Here is a 22,403-nt window from a genome sequence, read left to right on the forward strand (position 1 = left end):
CTTTTTTTTCCCCTGTAGGCTATAACTAATCAGAAGCTATTTCAGATTAGAGTATTGTTAGACTGGACCAGTACTTTTTGGGCAGATGTCCATTCTCATTGGCACAACAGTAAACAGCATTCAAATAATTAGCTGGTTTATGAGTGCTCGGAGTCCAAAGAAAGGGAGAAGCAAAAAGTTAAAGTCCAAATTAGAATAACTGACAAAATCTCTTTTCCCTTTTCAGGTACATGGAGAATTTTGCTTCATCTAGGTTTTTCAGTGCAGAACTGAAATGCAGTTCTTTAGAAGTCTTTGAGGTTTTTAACATTTTCTTACAAAGTTTATTTTTTTCTCATTTTTGAGGGCAAATTTTTTAAAAGTACGTATCTTGGACACTGAGTATTTAGTGCTCATTTGAAAGCTTCCTTCTGTTTTTTGGAGAGTTCCCTCCATGTCTTTGACACTCAGTGAAAAAATAAGGACTTGAAAGTCTTCTCTGATCTATCAGTTTGGAAGGCACACAGCAGCATTAAAACATTATGGGATAGCTTTATATTCAATAGAAGGACACAACTAAAAGGGCCCATGGAGCCTACACACGAGAGCTTTGGAGTAATTTGGGGAATTTATGTTAGATTATTTGTCATGCCAAAGTCTTCTACTCTTACCTTGTCTTCTGGACATCTCTCCAGCTGAACAGATCATCTGCTAATCAAAGGTTTGTAGGTTTTTTTTAGTCCAACCATGACAGGATTTTGAGAAGTTCACTCAATTCAATGACTTCCTATTAGTGAGAGATTCTAATCTAGGATCTATGGCCCTTGGGGAATGCAAGGCTTGTTTCACTTGCTGAAGTAAGAAAGTAAAAAAAGAGAAAACAAGTAAGAAAACGGTAACGTACATTCTCCTTTTACTGCTGTCCACATGGAAAATGAGAGGCTGCCCTCATCCATTTTTATACCAGAAAGGTTCACATGTTCAACAGACCACCATGCTACTAATCTTGCATTTTTTCAAAACCTGATTCTCGCCCAAGCTGAAAGTGTATTCCATTTACTAGATGTGTGTTGTGAGCTTTTATTTTTTGTTGTTTTTTTTTTTTAAGAGAACTATGGGATTTAGTAAATCAGTAAGAGTTTTTGTCCATTTGGGGATCAGTGTAAAGAAAATGATATTTCCACTTGGTGCTATTTCAGTGGATTAGGCAGTGCATCAAAACATACGTATTAGCTTGAGTGATAATACCTCAAGGTCTCATAGCTCTGCTGGGATGTTGATAGCTTCCTTGATGCTACCTGAGATTCTTGCACGTATTTTTCATCATAGCACTCTTGAAGTAAACCTGTGATACTCTATGTGATAGGGATTCTGCAATCGTCTTGTAATTGATTCATTTTCTAGGTGGCACTAATGGAAAGGAAATGAAGAGTTCACTTCAAAAAAGAAAACAAGTTCAAGTACAGTAACATACCAACAGTGGTTCTTAAGTGTGCTGTGTTTGTATAACTCCCCTTCTGAGTCCAGCTTTCAGGGGATTCTTGGGTTTAGCGAAAGTAGTGAAAGGAATTGGTCTGATGGCCCACTTACAACTACAGCACTGCAGGAAATTACTCAGGGAAGTCTGTTGGTTACTGTGTCTCAGAAGATTTCCAGTGCTTCTTTGAAACACAACACATCCTCTAGTGGGAATATTCAGATGGATTGTTCAAAAAACCCACAGCAAACAGGTTATAACTAGTCAACGTACATTATTTCAACTCATGTATTTTATATGCTTCACATCTGTTGTTTTGTCAGTTCTAATTGATTTACTGTAAGTGCTCTTTTTTATTTAGAAAGACATAATTTTTTTATATTTAGCACTATAAATAATGTCGGCAAATCTCATGTTCAAAACTGTTTCTTGACTATATTGACACTTCCTGATGTATAGTGTTTAAAAAATTTGGCCTGAAAGTCAAATTCTCCTATCTAAGCCAGAGCTTTAAGTAGTGGCTTCACTTTTGTGTATGTAAAGGTAATAACCATACAGTAAAAAGAGATTGTAATGTGGGTATGAGAAGCATCAAGCACAAAGTTATTTACTTTAGTGAGAGCAGCTGTAAATTTCAGTAAATGTTGATTTATCTCTCTATATTATTTCTATAGACATATATACATTTCTTATCCTATTCTTTCCCAGGAATTATTCATTTTATTGTGATTGAAAACTACAACTTACATATAAAAAATATCATTGTTGCTAGGTTCTTCTAGCATTTAGTTTCCAAAATACTTGCAGTTTCATTGATGATAGAGGGTAATTAATTTGCTGATGCCGTTTCTTTCCTTCTTTTGATAGTGCTAAGGCTCCATCTGCTACCAGATGTCTTTCTGCCTGACTGAGATGTTTCTGTGGTCTTTGAAGACTAACTTACGTATTAGAGGTGAGCAAAACAAAACAGCAAAGCTTGTTGATGAATATTAAACTGATATAAAATTCTGAATACCCAAATGAAGTGGTTTTTATACTTAGGGGAAAGAAAATCAGGCAGCAAAATGATGTTTGAACTTGGTCAGCTTCTTTGCTTATCACATCATAGAACTGGAGCATCCTTTCAAGTAAAAAATGTTAAGATTATATTTAATTGGATGCATTTTCTTTTTTAGGAAGCTGTGCCCTACTTGACTGTAAGCTTCAGTTTAATGACTAGTTTGGGTGAATGAAGATCTATAGTCAAGTGATTTTCAGAGGCATTGTGATTTGTACTTAGCATGAAAATAAAAAATTACTGCATGTTCTGGGTATTTTGCATGATTACTTGAAATTTTATACTTACAAGGATATATTTATCTTATTAATTGATTGTTGCAGGAGATACATGACTAATTGCTAGCCATGTAGAGATTACCTTCATTCATCTTACCTTGCTATTGCTAAAATATAACACTAAAAAATCCCCCACTGGTTTACAAGTGGACCATACCAAAATATTATTTATGACACTTCATGCCAGTTGTAGTGTACAATACTTTTGTTGAAATATTATTTTGTATATAATTGACAACTCAATTGAATATGAATGAATATTCAGTTGAATGTTATTATTCAAATATTGACTCAATATGTCTTGGCGTCCCATCTTTGTGAGAGAACTGTTTTGTAACAACAATAATATAAAAAAGTCAAAAGCTGTATTTTGTAGAAAAGTCTGATGGTTTAAGTAAACACATAGTAGTGATTTATTGTAATTAAAAGTGTACTGTGGCCTGCTGTGCCTGTTTTCCGCCTTTGTCCTTCTTGCTTCCTCTCTGCCCATTTATTCATTGCCTACAAACCTCATTCTAAAATTCTGAGGCAGTGGGAGGACTGCTCCCTTTTTCTGAAAGCTTCCTGCCTTTGCAGTGCCTTCCTACATTCCTCCATGTAAGGAATTTCTCCCCATGGTATGTCCCTGTCTGAGTTTAGAAGGAGACAGATGCGGTGTCAAACTAATTATTTTAAAACAATACATCTTAAAGCCATACGTAGATCTACTTGGTGGAGCTTGTGGTGGCACACCTAAGTATTGCCAGTCAGCCGCATCAGGAACTGGCTGGTGTGGCTTGCAGTCCCAATGTACCTGAAACATCCAAATTTCTTTGTCATGGGAACCAGGCAGACAGACAATAATACCTGTGGATTAAAAATATTGGATCCTTTGAAAAGGCAGCCTTATGAGTTCATGGATCTTAAAAATATCCTATTGTCTTTAGCTCAGCTGTGTCAGTCATCAGAAAACATTTTAAGTTATTCTAAGGTATACTTTTCACCATGATTCTTACCTTTCCTCGTGAAAGAACACAAAAGATGCTAATTAGGAAGATGGTAAAAATACTTTTGCTGTTGGCAGCTGGAAGAGAATCAAAGTGTATGTGAGGGAAACGACAGCTCCAAATAAATGTAAGGACCTGTCACATTCTCCTTCAGCCCTTGCTTGTTGCTTCTTGAAAGTCCTACTGGTATTCAGAGTATATGCTGTAGTTTTTCCACTGTCGCTTGTATTTTAACACCTAACGCTCTGCTCCAGCTAGCAAAAATTGAGATGCTGAACCTTGCTTACTAAGTTGTGTTTTGTTTCCAGTGTCACATACATAATTAAATATATTTACATTCAATTGTATAGATGAAGATATTGGGATCCACCAGTATTCTGACAAGAAAGAACCAGGTAAAATATAAATAACCATAACTAAAACTAAACAAAACTTCCAAATGTTCAATCTTTGACACTGAATGCTTGCTCTGAAAAATGCGACTTCGAATTTCTTGTTAATATATGGCTCTGTGTTTCTATAGAGGAAGGAAGGACAGAAAAAGATTCTCCCAAGTTACGTCAGAGTATTTAAAATCTTTTTGTTCCACAGAAGAAAAAGAAATGGGAAAATATTTACATAAAAACAACCTTTATGTCATTGGAGACCTCAGTGGGATTTTATACTCTAAATTTTTATATTTTATATTTTGTATTCTATTCATCCCTTTCACCTGCTGTGGAATACCAAAACATCCTACTAACATCATTGGGAGGGACGGTGCAGTCCAAGGCTGGACTGCGGCAGTTGGGTGTTTGCTGGAATCCCAGCAGAGGGCATCGTGAACGCGTGGGAGTGCCAGCCCTGGCCTCCTGCATCCAGCCCTACCTGCTATCTGAAATGGCCATTTCAGAGTCAACGATCAATTTTCTTTATCTGATTAATCCTGTTAATCCTCGAAGTTTCACCGTGGGCCAAAAGGTCTGTTCAGCTAGAGTTACTTCCTCTTTGCGGCCAGGTTGGAGTGGGAGGCTTGTGCGGGCATCCCGTGGGCTGAGTTTCGTGGTTAATACGCTGTCTCCGTGGCTCTGCTGACGGACTGACTCAGCTTCTCTTCTGGGTTCAGTTGCAGCTCACTTCACTATCTGATGAGATTGGAGGCTCAGTAACGCCGGCCCACCTGTTGGGCTGCATAAGCCTTTCTTTCACTGCAAATTTAAGATATCTGCCTTACGAGGTGAAAACATTGGGGCTGTCTTAATTTTTTGTAAATTTCTGTGTTTTATCAAACTGTGTGAATCTTCTCTCTAATATTAATATTTGCTGACAGCAGTCGTAAGGATTATCATTCATCTTTTCATCCTTTCTTTCCTTTAGCATCACAGATGAAGCATGGTTACTTAGAAGAGAAGCAAAAGCTAGCAGAATGTAAGGACATTTTCTGAGTTTCTTGTTACAGTAAGACCAAATGATTAATTTGGATTGGTGATGCCCCTGGAAAAGCATTAAAATAACCTCAGACTGCTTCCAATGTAACTTTCTGTACATGCCATCTGAGACAGACAGTCACAGAACTACACAGCACAAAACAATTGAAAAGTTGTAATTATTCCTTTCTGGTATATTTGCAATCTGTTTTTTTTGTGTGTGTCATTAAGCATGGTAGTGTATATTGCTTCTCAAATCCATTGTCAAGAGGAATCACAAAAATAATAACAATCCAGATTTTTCCTTAAGAAATTTACTCAGCAGATGATCCATAAACATTTTCCTAATCAGCTCTTGAACTGGGAAATTGGGAATTGGCTCTCTGTCAACTGCCTCCAAACTGAAAATTATAACTAAAATGCTTTCAGCCAAAATCAAATTCCAGGTTAATAATCAGCTGCCTTCATAGAACGCTTTTAGCTTTGAAACATTTACACTGTTCCTGCAGTAACTGGTTAAAAGCAATTTCGGTTTATACTATCACACAGCAGTACTGTGACAGTTAAAGATTTTTATATTAGTACAACTTTTCTTTAGCTCAAGTTTTACAATTCCTGCATAGTTATTATTGCTCAGAGCATTCATTAATGTTCAAACAACATTACATGACAACTCTGAAAAATCTAATTGATTTTTAGACGACTTCACAAAGTAGTATGAATGCTGTAAGAATTGCCTTAATGTTTTATCTAATCATTATGAAAATTCACATGGAATTGTGCATGCGTTTGAAGACAAAATGTGTTTCGGAAGCATAAGTTATTTGCAACACCGTAAGGTGTGTTTGGAGCAGGCTGAAGCCTCACTGGGGATGGGTATAAAGGTGCATGCAACCATGTGGTAAATCTACACCCGCTGTGGAGGGTTGTGTGTCAGTCAGAATCAATACAGCTCTGTAAAGGTGAGGAGGTGAGAAAGGGTTACAAGTAGGGAGGAGCATAATGGATTTTCGTCCCTTTTGCTCTGCGTAGCATTATCTTACAGGTGCTGCCTGTATGAAAAGAGAAGCAGGCCCAGATAAACCCCGTTATACAGAAGCCCCAACTGTTATCTTTTATACATGTGACATGCAAAAGGAACACAAGCTACTGTACCTTGTTGCTGTAAATATAGGGGTGGCCTGGGCACGAAGCATTGTATAGCACATTTCTTAAAGAGGAGCGCTAAGTAACTTTATTCACAGCTGCTGATTTGTATATATAGTTTGGTATCTGTACAGGCAATTTCCCATTTTGCATATGTGGATAAATATTCCAGTATTTATGAAGGCACCCATTGAAAATGTGATCTTACATGCCTAATTAATATTATCATAACAGTTCCACCAACATGGCTTCAGTCCAGTAAAATACAAAGAGAAGTTGTATGTTGGTGTGCTCTTTTGTTGATATATGAAATCCTTCATTTTTTCACTCTATAGCACTTCTATTGTAAGCTCCTTTTTGCAGGGAGGTTTAAACACAACTGTTAAGTCATTCAGTCTGGAAGCTGGCATACAAACTGACAGCTTGGAGCTCAAAACTTTTCATCAGATTTCCTTTAAATAGGCTAGATTTTAAAAAGACAATGTGTTCCAGTTTCTCATGCTTTTTATTGTGTACTTAGGAACAGAAAACTGCTCACTTTTAAATGATGAAATTTCACAAGTTATTAGAGCCTGATTCTCAGCCATGAATCAAGCCAATTACTAGCAACTCCAGAGGAAGCTTTGCCTGCTGGTTTCAGGATTAATGTATTAGGCCAGAATTTTTACAGTATTTTGATGAACATTAACACATTTGTTAAAGGACTCTAGCAGCCATGCGGTTTCCTGTTTGCTTGACTTTGACAGATTCCTCAGACCAAATTTTCAAGAACAAATCCTATAAATAACTATACTCCGTAATATAAGTTACGGTCTTCACAATTACCTGTTGTTAATACCTCTATATATGCATATATTCATGCATATATATTTTGCAGACATGTTAGTGCCTGCTTTTTGAAATTATGCGATGAAATGCTAGTTCAAAAGAATAGTATCTGTTTAGGATTTGATAACTTGAATCTGAGTTAACATACTGAATGTGAGATGCTTTCTCATTGCAAGTGCTTAGCAGCTGGGTAAGATATTACATCCTGAGCACTTTGTGCACAATTGCCATGGTGAAGTCATGGTCAGTGTGGGTATTTTATGCTAACTGTTCCTATGACAGAGCCTTTCAGAAGGACGTCATTTGACAATACAAACCAATAGAAATCAGAGCCATTTCCTTCCGATTATAGGTAAGTTTTACGTTTAGGGTAACTCCTAGAAATCTTAATTTTGTGTTTGCACAGAAAAGGAAGCTCAACTTGAAGAACTTTTTTTTTTTTATATATGTAAATGTATGTTTGTACACACATACACACACATGCATATATATACACACACACACACGCACACATATATATATATATATAGTTGCCTATATATACATGTTTCTCTATCTTCTTTTTTTCTTTTTTTACTTTTATTTGCCAGCTCGAGATTATCCTTGGATACTGAAAAACAAGCGACCAGACAAACTGCGAGATACACTCAAGGAGGTGGAGGTATGTTTCAGACAGTTTCAAGTACAGCAACATATAATCCGGTTTTCAAACCTCTTTCAACAGCTTTAATTTTCATAAAGATCCAACTCTCCCAGTGATGATAAATGTGCTTTTGTCTGTCAGGCTGTTCTAAAACAGCTGCATCTTTGTGTGGCATGCTTCATCTATAAACTTGAAAATCAGAAGTATGTTAACCGATAGTGACAATGTGTACTGCCAACTCCACTCTCTGTTTTCTGTTGTCCTTTAGGACGTAATGCAAAACAGTCAATGTATGCTGAGCAAATGGAAGAACAAACATATCTGTCAGGTAAAATGTTTTGACAAGCTCTTGCAATGTTCAGTCAGTGGAGCCGAACAGCCATTCAGTGATTGATGCAATAGTGTTAAAATGTTAGCTAACACAGAAAATCATTGGGTTTTTTTAATGTATGGACTCTTATTGCCTAGATTGTGTTTATTTAAATTTCTAGCCTGAAATAGATGCTACAAAAGAAAAATCTGATTTTATCAATAAGAAAAATTACATTAAAGGGCCCTAATTCTGTGAAATTATTATTTGGGGAAACTGAAAGCATCCCTTACCTCAAAACAGCAGGCTGAGGGAGCAGTTAAAATAGATAAACAGGTCTGGAATCTATGTTACGTTACGTTTTTATATCTTATTATTTACATGTCTGTCGCAAATCTTTTTACTTTGTTCTTGCATAATATGGGAGGGAAGCTATAACTCTTAACCAGCTGGATCATTAATCAAGTTATGGAACAAAAGATATTGTGACATGTGGCACACGTAACTATGTTCTCTGTCTATATAAGTTCCACATATTGTATAGAAGAAACAGTTTTTCACATCCTCATTAACACAGAACAGTAGGGTAGATGGATGGGAGATCTGAACATGACATATGCTCTAGCTCCTTAATCACGAGCTTGTTCTGAAAAACATATGTAATGTATTTTATACATTTCTGCAGTCATCATTGTTCATGAGGAATGTGCATCGTATTTGAAGCTGCTTTGGCATGACGAATACTTGTAAATATTACTAATACTGTTTCTAAAAAGAAATGTTGTGTTCTAACTTCGATGCTTTTTCAGATTCATATTTTTTTTTCTTCCAATTCACATAGTTCCAAGTGTGTGTTAGTAGAATGAATATTAAATATTCAAACATTATGCAGCTGAAATTCTAGAAATGTCTGAAAGAATATCAAAATTTTTAAATACCTGCCATGCCAAATAATGTGTAGTCTTTTTGTATCAATAACAAAGATATTATTGTCTAAGGTACCTTTGCCTATCAGATCTTATCACTAGTAAATGTATATCATTCGCATACAGATTATATAGTCTATATTTGTGAATGTTAATCTTCTAGAACTGATTTAAATATGAATTGTGTGCTAATTTAGAGGACTCATTTTTTTTCTGTTATTATTGTTGTGATTAGGAAAGGAATTTGTTTAAGAAATACCGAGTCAATTAGCTATGAGTGTGTTCATCTGCTTCCCAGTTTGCTGTCTCTTCATTTGCTTCCCTCATCCATTCTCCCTCTATCATTTTCCTTCCCTTCCCATCTATCTGCATCCACCTGCATTCCTTACCAATACGTACCATGGAACAGTGAACTTCTTGCCAAAGTGTGATCACTCTGCCTTTATAACACCTTTGGTTGACTATCAATTCTGTATAAAATTCTTTTTTGACTTATATCATCCTCTAAGAAGTTTCAGGCTTACCTAAACAAAAAGGAGACAAATACAATTTTACTGATTTCTTGTACAAGATGGGAAAGAAAAGAGGTGGATCTTTTTATCTTAGTATATTATGTCTGGCTTTATATTGGATTGAATCATGTAAAGGGGTAGCATGATAAATTTTTTTTTCTTAGGGTTTTTTAGATGGCTTGTATAGCCAGAGTGGAAGTGACAGTATAGCTTATAACAAAGCCAGAGTTAAAGTTATAGATAAAAATCATAATCATTTATCTGTCCTTAAATTCTGCTTTTGGTTTCTCAATCACAAAACAAAATATTTTTTTTATATAATAATGGCTGATAATTGAAGTCTCCAACAGGGTTTAGAATGTTCTGCCAAAACAAATGTGTTATTCCACTTCCTGTCTTCCTGAAAATATAAATTCTCCAACAAGTGAAAATAAAACAGAGAAAAATGAATAATTTGGGAGAGTCTAGAACAGAAAAGCTATCTTCTATCAATTTTTATGTCAAACGGTTTGTTTTTCTGCTGCTCATCTGTCTTTGAGCATTTTGTAGGAATAACTGGACTCTCCCTTTTTGATACAAATGTTCTGAAGCTTCTGCAAAAGATGTTGTACATTTATTTTTTCATTCTAAATAGGAGACTAATCCACTGTTTCAGCAGAAACTGCTTATCACATAATGGTGCGATCTATGTGATAGCACTACTGCATTCACATGCTGTTCTGGATGGATACTAGAGCAGCTGCTAGTGCAAAAAGAAGAGTCCGTGTTTGCATTAACTTTCAAGTGTAATAGAAAGCAATGTGGCAGACAAACAGCACAGAGAGCATATAGTGAATTACCCTGACTGTTGTAATTTTCAGTGATTTGGGCTAAATCTGAGTATATGATTTAATTATAGTATCTTTGGTTTTAGCTCTTTGTTTTTTAGTAGTAATACAATGTCAAATAAATTAATTTATAGAAATTAAAATATTTAACTCAACAGCCATCACATTTCTCAATAAATGTTCTATGTATTTGACTCTGCCACATCTTTAGCTGAACCAGGAAGAGTTCCTTTTGTGTTGCAATAACAATGTGCTATCCAAAAACTCAATGGCTGTTGTACCTTTAGTAAGACAGAACAAATGGAAAAAAATCTGAACGTGATACAATGATAAGACGACTATCATTTAAAAGTGTAGTATGAGTTCCCTCAGATTTTGTGAAAAAACAAGCATAGGACTGCTGCTAGTGTACCTTCTGGAACTTAAACATCACTATTCCTAATCCCTCACTGCTTCCTCCAGCACTTCCAGCTTCTAACTAGCCCACAGGCAAAAGTTGGGGGCTATAAATTTAAACATGCATCTACTAAAAATAAGTGTGCTGTCATGTTAACTGTTTGTGTGCAAATGACCGATTAGACTTCATGCATATGCCTCAATGAAAAATCTAGTTAGTTTGCATGCAGAATATCTTGTCCATTGCATGAACATATTTCTCAAAATTGGCTCTTCTATATCAGTATGCCTAGAACAACTACAATACTGGCCCAGCTTTCTGCCTTTCTTTATGTTTCATTTTATGCATCAAAATTTCTCCTATCGCTTTTTTTTAGTACAATCAGTGCATTAGAAGTTTCATATTTACTTCCTTGCCCATTGCCAAAAAAAATCCATTGACCTTTATTTTTGCAGTCATAAGTATACATTCTAGTACTGCTTAGAGCTTCTGAAACAGATGATGTGCCAGTTCATGTAAACATAACCTAGACTGTACAGGGATTTTTGTCAAGGAGCTTGCTCTCCTATTTAAAAGAGCTTAGTTAAGCCCTAAAGGATTGAGGTCTTTTCTTTAGCTTTTCCTGCTTGTTCCAATAGGATCTGAATGCACACCATTTCTGTGTGGTACTTCTGAACCCCAACTTTGATGACCTGCAATGAGTTGCTGAAATAATCCTGTAATTTTCAGTTAGTTGGTGTCAAAGGAAAATAAATAGACCATAAAGGAAGGATGATGAAAAAAAAGACAAGAAGTCTTTACAATAAGATGCCACTGTATTGTTTATAATTAAACAATTTACTCCTTGGCTTTCCCTGCCAAAGAGTAATAATCTAAGGAATTAATTGTATCAATATTGTTGAGTTTACTCAACTCAGCTCTGGCTGCTTCCCTTCCTCTTGGTCTCCTTCTCTAATTCTTTGGAATGCTTTTAAGTTTTGCCACAAAATCATGAAATCAATCCTATGAAATGATGCCATTGGTTCAGGTTTGGTTTTACAATATAAGGTAGTAAAAATTAATGAGATCTAGCCAAAACATTTGATTTCCAACTTTTTTTTTAGTTTTACATTTGCATTACAATGTAGAATTAAACACATGCCAACACTGAATTATTGTATTGTATAAAAGCCAAGCACTAGCTGTGAATCATATCTGTTACCTGGTAGTGAAAAAGATGTATATATTCTTTGCTAAATTACTTTGATTTGATTTGATTTGTGTTGCAATTTACATATGTATAGGAATGGTTTTTATGTTACCATCATTGACATACTTAGAACTGTATTCTGATTTGAGATACATAGTAATATTTGCTGACATGGCTTGTTATATCAGCTACAATGCCCATAAGCAAACTGATTTAGCAAGATACGTGGTGATATAGAGTAGCACATTTGATATAAAAACCAAGACATTCTGGCTAAAATACATGAGAAGCTAGTACCCATCACCAGTTACTAAGAGGAACACTGCCCTCATATTAAATTATTTTGGTTGCTTTTGATCACAGCCATTAACGTGTTGTGTGGTTTTAGAGATTTGGAGCTAGAAGTACAAATGCATTGATTATTGTGAAACAGTAACGTGTAACAACAATAACTTCATATGCAATAAGGCATGCAACAGAGTAATTACGGTAGGGTGGCTAAGAAAGCAATCTGGAATGAAGAGGTGGGGAAAAACCCTGGGAACCTGCTTGAACAAGAAATGCTTTGCAAATCTCTTCTCCTTTTGCATATTCCTTTTTTGGTTGGGCTCTGTAAGGGGAAACAGTTTGCAGCGATATTTTTTACAGGCATATTTTCCTTCTCTTTCAATTTTAATCAGATAGAAGCAAATCCTGGCTTTGCTCTGCAGGTATCTTTTTAGGTAGAAGGGCTGATAAGCAGCTAAGCTGCATGAATGAGGAGTCAAGGGCTAAGGCTTCCGAGAATAAAGGAATCCACTTAAGTACGTGCTTAAGTTCTACTAAAATCCGTAAGTCATGAGCCTGTACTTAAGTCCGTTGCTTAATAAAAAGTGTCTCAAATACATGTTGGAGTGCTTTGCTGCTGGGGAAGGGAAGGGCTAAGTCTTCCCCTGAGTATCAACTGCTCTTTCTTGTGTCTTTCTTGCTCATTGGAGAATAATTTTTGGCACACAAAGTACATAATACCTTCTATCAAAGTCTTCACATTCAACTCCTCAGTAACACAGAAATAAGGCCCTTCCTTCCCAGCATGTAGAATGACCACATGCCCAAATATTTCACTCAGACTATGTTCAAGTACAAAGGCTATGCCTATTCTTCCAATAGGTATGAAGTCATGCTTTCATGTTTTGTTTAGGAATACCTTGAGACTGTTAAAGCTGTAGAGATGACTCTTCTGATTTCTATTTTTCACATTCGAGTACTTCAGTCTGAAAAATTTGTGATGTGTTTCATTATTGTGAGCTTCTTTCCCTAATTTGATATCTGTTAGATGGAATGACTTTGTGCCTTGTGTAAATAATGCCTCTTATGTTTGCTTTTATTCTTTAGCATGATGGGCAATTCCCTTGAGCAGTGCTTTTTGGAGTTGGGTCACTGTGTATCTGTGTTCAAGCCAAGTTTGCAATCCTCCCCGTTTGCTTTATGGTCATTTGTGCTTATGATTGGACTGCTCCCATCCACCAAAATATGAGCTTAATTATGCAAGTTTGTGTATAACAGCACCTAAATCTTATTATCATGTAACAGTCTTTGCATAGACTACACGGTGATTAAGGAATTTAAATAGTGAAGTTTCCATTTGAGCACATAAATATTTTCTCTTTTACAGAGTATTTTTGATGAAAGATAATATAGAATCATAGAATCATTTAGGTTGGAAAAGACCCTTAAGATCGTCAAGTCCAATGGTTAACCTAACACTACCAAGTCCACCACTAAACCATGTCCCTAAGCATCACATCTACACATCTTTTAAATACCTTCAGGGATGGTGACTCAACCCCTTCCCTGCTTTATTTAAATACCTGTTTGTATTTCATGGTAAACTTTAAGAACTATTTAAAAAAAAAAAGCACCCATTCTAATCCAAAGGATTTTTAAAGGGAGGTGGAAGAAATACTGACCTTACGTGGCTATGTATAGCGCATAAGGTCTCTGATTTACTTTTTCAATTTAGACTCTAAAGTTCCTAGAGGGAAGGACTTAAACCTGTGGAGCACAGGTATATTACCAACCATGGTAAGTTATTATAGCAAAAAATTTGTTAAATTAAAATCTAAGTTTTGCCCAAGTATCTCCAACTTCTGTGGAGAATAATGGGAAAGAATGTTTTACTGTAAAAGTAAAGGAGAGAGCGCAATGGGAGAAACAACAAAAGCCATGGAAATGATATTATTTTTACTTACTTTCTGTCATTCTATCATGCCATACTGATAGTGTAGAGATCTATGCAATATTGAAAATACATAACATTGTTTTAATGACTAGTTTTATAGATGTAAAGCAAAGCACACCCATTAGCACAATATTTTATATTTATGTAAATGTCTTGTCATCATACGCTGGAGCAGTTTTCATAGATTTCCGTTCTAGCTCTGTAACAGGTGTGATTGATGTCATTACCAGGAAGTGAACATATAGGCGTAAGGTGAATTTACACCCCGAAACATTTAAGAGTTGAAGAATCCTAACCTTATTTGTTGCTCTCAAGCCAAGAGTTTGCAAGCATGTCTCTATACAGCGTATTAGATGGACATATTAGGTGTCAGCAGAATGACAAGCATGTGGCCACATTCAATAATGCAGTCATTCAAAATCACTGACCATCTACAGATCAAAACACATTTTTTCCTGTGTTTTGCCTCTCCTCTTTGCCTGGATGGGTGGTATATAACCTGAAGGCTACAAAGAGACTTTCGATTCACTTAGGTTATTGGGAACAACCTGCCATTACAGTGACGTTTTCTGAGGGAAGAACATAGCTCCCAAGCAAAGGCGTTGTGGAAGACACAAGTTGGAGAGTTTATTTATATGACTGTGCCAGCTCTCTTGTTGGCATATAACAATGAAGGATTTAGGGTGGTTTACTCTTGTCTGGCAGGCTGATACTCATTCAGTAAGTTAGAATTGATCTTTCTAGAGTATTTATGTAATTTTGCTTGATCATTGCTTGCATCGTAGTTTGTCAGCTTCTGGGTTTCCACCCTCACTTGTTCCACTAGGTTCTTTGGACAGTTATAGCTAACCATAGTCAAGCCTTGCTGGACTTAACATTATCAAGTTGGAAATAAATTGTGATTTTATCTAATCTAAGTTCAACATAAGGATAAATTGAAGTTTTGAAAGATTGTAATAAAAGCAGCATGAGTGTAACTGTGTCTAACATTTTTACTAGGACAAAACCTTAAAGGACATCTGTCATGACAGGGAGCATTGAAACTTTGACTATATATATTTATCAAACAAATGCATGATTAGACTTTGGCAGGATGGGCAGTGATCATTTGTTCTTAACAAATTAATTTCGCATCACAAGTATTTTTTATTTCTATTTCAGACGTTACTAGAATTTCTTTTCAAACTACAGTTTGAAAAGATCTGTGATCTCTGTGATTCTGTGATACAGTGAATTGACAGGAAGATAGATTGGAAAAATGTCAGTTAAAGATATTAGTCAGGGCAAGAAGGTGATTTGTTTAAATATGCTTGTCCTGTTCTTTGCTACAGAGAGCACAGAGCTATAGTAATATAGAAAATAATGTATAACTGAGAATTTTCATAGCTAAATTATTGCGAGCAGAGCATTGCACAAGAGGCAAGCTCAATTAGATCACTACATTCCTGTCCGCAGTACTTTTTATTTATTGTACAATCCAGTAGGTCTCATTACAAGGAAGTTCACCTGGTGTTTATGTACCGATGTGTTGTACTAAAAAGTATATTGCAACCATGTTTGTCTCACAGCTCTAGCATAAAAGAAACAGGCATTTTTATGCCAAATTCTACTACAAGAGCAAGTATTTCTCTAGTAAGTTTTTAAAAAAGATTTTTTTCTTTAAAAATCTGCTCTTCGGTAGAAGAGCTGCAATTCCAGATTTCTGGCCTTTGGTGAGCCCTCTGTACGTTTCTGCAACAGTCTTTCCACTGAGGATTCCTTTGGCAGAAAAGATTGTTTAGCAAGTTTAGGGCTGGTATAGCCTCTAGTGAACAAAGAATTATTTTTTTTTTTTTTTTTTTTTTTTAATTGGTTAGAGGGAGATGAACCTGCTACCATGTAGCAGGAATGAAAGCTGCCCTGAAACTTTAACTTATACACTGAGGTCAACTAGTCTAGCAGCTTGTAGGATCAGAGGTGGCACTGGAAGATACATTAAAATACATTTTTCAGTACTGCATGTGAAGATCAGTCACAGCAGTGATTTTTTCACTTTTTTTACATCACGGTTTCTGTAGAACCCAAGTTTGGCAATGAGTTAAACTATTAATATGGTCAGAAATTTTTTTATAAACCCCTGACTTTATCTTTTAACATGTTATTAAGAAAACAATCTCTCTCTAATAAAGTTTTTCATGTACTCCTGCTACTGGAGTAACTTGGCAAGGTGAGATCAACTCACAACAGAGCAGGGAATTTTATGGGGTTTATTTTCTGAATTTCTTTGCTGTAATAGTTGCATTCAGAAAATTACTAAATTTAATGGTTTAATTATGCAAAAAGAAATGGGTTTTCATAACTCCTCCCACTGAGCATTCTGTCTTTCTTATACAAGATATGGCATCAAAAGGAGCTGATAAGTACTGTGACTTAGTCTTCAAGATTATATGTATCATTTAATTGAGATTAATTAGGCAGAAGTATTCACTTAACTCTGAAATAAGCCTCTGACTATTCTGTCCAATGGTTTAAATTCCTTCTTTCTAAGAGAGACATCTATAACCTTATGGCAAGGAGTGTATGGATTTATTAGGAGCCCACAGCTATCAGTGTGATAAGGCACCTTTATTTAAGTTAAACAATATAAGAATGATCAGAATTAACAAGGACAGCAAAAGGTGCTGGTTTTAATCTGTGATAATAATATAAAATTATATGAAGCCCAGCTTTGTATGTTTTTTCATGCAGGCTATGCAGTTATTTTGTACAGGAAAAAATCAGGTCCGTAGATAACAGAGTGATCAGCATCATCCCTTTACTCATTCAGGACAGAATTTTTATCTCCATTTTTGACAGATTAATTCAGTACGTTTTCTTCAACATTTGGGGACTTAGCACTCATCTTCTTCAAGTGGTCAGCAATTGTAATCCTCGTACCTGTATAATTCAGTGTCATATTACACTTCTCCCTTTCATTGAAAAAGCTTTCAAAGTCATTATAAGACATCTTCGCATCAACCATAAGTCTTTTTTGTGATTTTGAAAATTATATTACTATGTAATGGACAGCTGCTAATATGTACCATGTAACGTTTCACTTTACTAATGATCCTTGATGTCTTGTTTTCTCACTGTTTGGATTTAGCTCCTCTTTCACTCGGGTATATTGGTGTCCCTAAGCCTTTCTGGGCCACAGCTGGAGAAAGTGGTGATTGACAGGACCCTGGTGGGGAAGCTCATCTCCAACACCATCAGTGATGGTAATTACACCCACGTGCAAATCAATTGCCTACATTAACAATAGAGTAGAGAAACAGTATGTCAACAGGTAGACTAATTATTGCCACTGGGGACTTGCAAACACAACAAGTAATTGCCTGTAAAGCCATAGTTACAACCCTCAGGACTAAGAGCACTTTAAGAATAATATTTATCAAAGTTTTCAGGCTTGTCAAATACTGAATGAGTTTCTAAAATTCAGTTTCTTACACATTTTAATCACTGTGAACACGCCATTTGAACTTGTCGTGTTTATTTCATAAGTGTGAAAACGGGACAGAAACAAACATTATCCAACTGATTAATTACATGGCATAGTTATTATTAAAATATTTACTTATTAGAAAAGTCTGGATAACATTAGTTTTGTGGAGGTGTTCTGATTTAGTTTCTAGATTTCCAGAATCTCACTATTGTTATTAACTAGTGACTGCTAAAAATTAAGTTTTAGTTTAATGAAGAAGAAAACTTATGAAAATGTACCAGTTTTCAACAGCTTTATAGTACGACTATGGCTTTTTCAATGTGTGTCTACAGAGCTCCACTGAGAACCCAACCAGGTGTCAGTATCTTGGCATCCGCATCATCAAGAACATAGAATTTTGGTGCAAGCCAAATTACATGAGCATTATCTTCCGAATTCTTAAGTAGACCCAAATTACATCCTTTTAGTAAGAATATACTCTAGATTTAGCTTTGATCATTAATGATTTATTTTCTTCCATACACAGGCATCTATTGGTCTGGTTATTTAAGAAAGCTGCAATACTGTGTCCCTCTCATCTTTTCTTATCAGTATACTGTAGTTTAGTCTTGAAAAATAACATTAATGTAACTGTGTTAGTAGAATCTTTAGTATCAAAAAAATTAACCCTAACCTCATTTTTTTAATCAGCTAGTTACACAGAGAGTGTAAAACATATTTAATATTTTGACTTCTTTTTTTCACTCTTCACTTAAGTTACTAGATTACTAATTCCATCCAGTTGACAAAAAGTAGGAAAGCATGGAAGCTAAGGTTAAACCCAAATTGCAGTTGTCTTGTAGAACTTATTTAGAATACTCTCTCTTTAAAAAAAATCATAAATAATAAATACATAATTAAGTTATACATATCTTACCTTACATTGGCTTAATATTTAAAAAAAAATACTGCTAACCGAAAAAGCTTACAACTAAAGCAATAATAAAGCAACAAACATGTTTTCCTACAGTTATACCACTCAAACTGCTATAAATAATGTTATATAATGGTTTGTCCTTATTTTCACTTATTCAAGAATTTCTTAAACCTCCGTGTTTGGTAATACCCATGTCTGAAGGTGAAACAGGACTGCTTCTGTACAGTAAAAGCAAAAGCCGCATACCTGTCACTGCAATACATTTTTTTTCATGAACAACAACAGAAAATACTTTTGTTACCCACACAAATAGTGTTCAAAATAGCAATTTTTATACTGAACTATCCTTATGTGAGAACCATGATACAATGTTGTCCTAGAATAAATTAACTTTAATCCAACATAATTGCGTGTCTTTCCAAATCTAGGTTGGAATTAGGGTTGTGATTATAAAGTTGGCTGAAAGAAATTTGATATTTAATACAAGAAGTCTATATAAAATAATAGTTCTTATTTTAACAGTTGTGTGTATGTAGAAATGGATAAGATTACAATCTGCCAAAATTACTTACAAAATATTGTAATTCTAACTCAGAGTAGCATGCCCTCTTAATATTTGGAATAAAGGTCAGATTGTGTGCACAAAATACAGAACTAAGATTGCATTTATAATCTTCCTGCCTCTAATAAAGACCTCCTGATTTTTATTATTTATAGGCAAAATTTAAAAATTAATTTGATTAGAAATTATAGAAAAATCACTTTCCTAAAAGAAAATAGTATTTCTCATTTTCTAAATTATTTTATGGCACCAAGGTCTTGCAGTACTAGTGTATAGAATATTAACGACACCGCCTGCCTTTTTAGGGTAATCTGACTCTGCAGCATATGAGTCCTCTCTGAATAACGGTCTAACTACGCCCCTAGTTGCATTCATGTTGATCTGGTCTCCACTCCTGCCCCAGACAACCGCAGATACTGAAAATCAAGGGACTGCTAGTCTCCTCCACACCTGCCCAGAGATCTTTGAATCCTACTTTCTTTCCTTCAAACGAAACAGATTTCAGAAGCATCTGAGGTGTGCTGTAGGTCATCTTTAGTGTAAACTGTGTCTGTGAGGATACCAAAATATTTTAACTGTGTGTGTGTTGAGGATACTATACTCAGTGGCTTTGAATTTTCATGTGTGTTTAGGACCTCTGTTATAGCTTCTAACTTACCATGTCAGATACTTTATCACCGTTTCTTCTTTTTTTTCAAAAGGTACTGTTAATGATACATGTCAAAGGCAATTATTTGGCCTTAAATTTTACGCTTTAGCATTTGCATACCAGATACTTCAGAGTACTATTGGACAATGAAACTGGTTGTAAATTAGACTAAATCAAAGCAGAGTAGGCAGTTTTCACTGCTTATATGTAAGCTTATAGGTAAGACTAAACTGTCAATCTACTTAAGGATGTATAAAAGACATTTAAGAATCTAGGATATTAGTCCCAAATGCTTTTTTTTTTGTTGTTTTTCAGGTGTTGTTCTGCAGGGGTTTGTTTGTTTGTTTTTAAATCCAATTCCACTTTACTTGGCATTTTCCTTTTAGCAGAGGTTTCTGAGTTTTCAGGAAGTAAACAGCTTACTAGCTCTACTTTAAACCTGATTCTCATTAACAATTCTTTAGTGACGTGGTACTAGTTACCCTGATGACTCACTTCATTCTTAGAAATGTCTTTAAATGTGGGCGCTGCTTGGATAACTGGATAACACTTGGGAAAAAATCCTAGATACTACTGTCTAATTAATTTTAATTGTCAAATTAGTTATTCACTTCTATATTGAACTATTTTGGTCTAGCACCCCCTTATGATAACAGCAGGTATTCCACTGCACTTTTCCAGACTCCAAGGGAGTTGTTCCATCTGTTCCATCTTGGTTACTTGTATTGTTTGGGTACCCCCATGTGAAGCTTTCAACAAATTTATAACCCCTCTAAAGCATAATCCTGTATGCAACAGCCTCCTTGGTGTCTGCAGCAGCACCCAGAACCTTACAATGTCAAAATACCCAATACACCTCAAGTACTAATTTATAATCCTTAACACAAGCTATGCTGTATTAGGTGCATTTCCGAAATACTGGTGGATGTTACTGTAGGGAAAAAAAAATTGAAGGCTGAACAGAGATGAAAATGAATGTGGAAGGGCATAAAACATAGATTTGAATGTAGTGGTAACTTGATATGAGGTAATTTATTCAGGTTTATGTAATCGGAGTACTCCCTAGGCTTTATTTCTCATTTCCAACAAGGTCCTGGCAGGATGACACATTGATGTCTTTTAGGAGATTACAGAGGCTTCAGTGTAATTTTTAAGACAGTGTCTTGAAAAAATTGCTTATTGCAATGTCTCAGTGGAGGGTTCAGTAATTTGTTTTGTTACTAGAAACAGGTATTACAGTGGTGACAATTTTTATTTGTTTTTCAGCTGTTCTTACAGACAATTTCATCATCTTGTCATTTGAGGACCATAACCAACTCTGCTTTATTCAGTTTACAAAGAAAATGGATTCTCCTGATGTAAACAAAAGACTGGAAAAACTCTCTTGTTTGGACTTTAAGGTATAGCTGTCAATGGTGATGGTAAATATGGCAGTAACTTTACATTATGAATCACTGCTACTTGCTGATATTGTATAGCAGTATAAATTGCAAAGCTTTATATAACTGATCAGCTTCTAAAAATGGCAGTTATTGAAAAGTCAAAAAAAATTACATGGCATTCTGAGTTAATGAGTTAAAATACTGTGCCAAGAGGGATCCAATTTTCTACTGTATTTAGGTTAAGGGCTCAGACACACAGTTGAGTTATCCCTGCTTAACAGATTACCTTGTGTCAGTTGAGCAGCAGTAACTGACCCTTTGCACATTCTCAGCGTCTAACAAGCATGAAGGAAAAGCTGTAATGGTAAACCTCAGTGTAAAAGATTTAAGCTAATGTGTTTTACCTCTTGTTTGCTGTGGGCTAAAAATGCATGCATGGTCAATTACTATGGCTCAGCTGATGTACACGAACTCATGAAGTTATGATAATTCAGTCATCTGTCTGAGCTCCAAGACTCTTGTAATTCTTTGCAGAAATCTTAATTTTCCCTCTAGTTACAGTAAAAGTATTGTTGGGAGAGTTGGTTTTACAATTAAGCTGCTGAGCTAGGACTCAAGATACAGAAGCTGAGTTTCTCACCACTGACAAACTATGTATGTGACCTTGGGCAAGTGACTTGGTGCCTATGTATCTCAATTCACTACGTACACAGTGAAGTTTAAAATACTCCTTTTTTTCCAGCCCTATATGTATGGGTGTGTCTATACCACAGTCACAGCAGTAGCTGAAAGGTAGTCTAGAGATAGCTGAGCTGGCTTTAAAGCAGCCAGTTTGGATGTCAGTTGAAACCAGCTCATCTCAAGCTGAATTACACTGTGTCTTGGATGGATTGGGCTGTGTGGACATAACTTATTTCGACCATAAGCTCTTTGACATCAGGGCAGTGGCTGACCGTAGGTGGAAGTGCTTGGTGCTACAACAGTATGAAAAAATAATCAGCCAAAGGCAATTAACTTTGAACAGGCAGAGTAGGAAAGGGGCTGCATCCAGTTCACTACAAGAATGAAGAAGAGGCAAGCCTTTGCCCAAGAAAGGTGGAAAGAGGTAGTAAGCAGAGAGAGTGTATTTATTTCAGACTGGATAAATGTTAAGGAAAACAATCTTGTGCTAGCAAATATTTTCTCCTTGACAACCCCTCAGTAATTTGCTTCCTCACATAAGGGAGTTTGCATCTGCAAAGCAAGCTTT

At 35.6% G+C, this 22,403-nt stretch overlaps 1 protein-coding gene across 1 annotated transcript in view; it reads left to right on the plus strand.

Annotated features, from left to right (window-relative positions):
- The first annotated feature begins 2,329 nt into the window (after window positions 1-2,329).
- The window catches only part of WDPCP (WD repeat containing planar cell polarity effector), a 106,364-nt gene continuing 86,290 nt past the window's right edge, over window positions 2,330-22,403 (plus strand). Inside the window, 7 exon segments of the mRNA XM_068406821.1 lie at window positions 2,330-2,408; window positions 4,128-4,172; window positions 5,134-5,184; window positions 7,748-7,818; window positions 8,069-8,128; window positions 17,307-17,421; window positions 21,039-21,172. Coding sequence (XP_068262922.1) covers window positions 2,348-2,408; window positions 4,128-4,172; window positions 5,134-5,184; window positions 7,748-7,818; window positions 8,069-8,128; window positions 17,307-17,421; window positions 21,039-21,172 — 537 coding nt within the window. The 5' untranslated portion in view covers window positions 2,330-2,347.

This window comes from Nyctibius grandis, chromosome 1 (assembly GCF_013368605.1).
Source record: "Nyctibius grandis isolate bNycGra1 chromosome 1, bNycGra1.pri, whole genome shotgun sequence".
Classification (NCBI taxonomy): domain Eukaryota; kingdom Metazoa; phylum Chordata; class Aves; order Nyctibiiformes; family Nyctibiidae; genus Nyctibius; species Nyctibius grandis.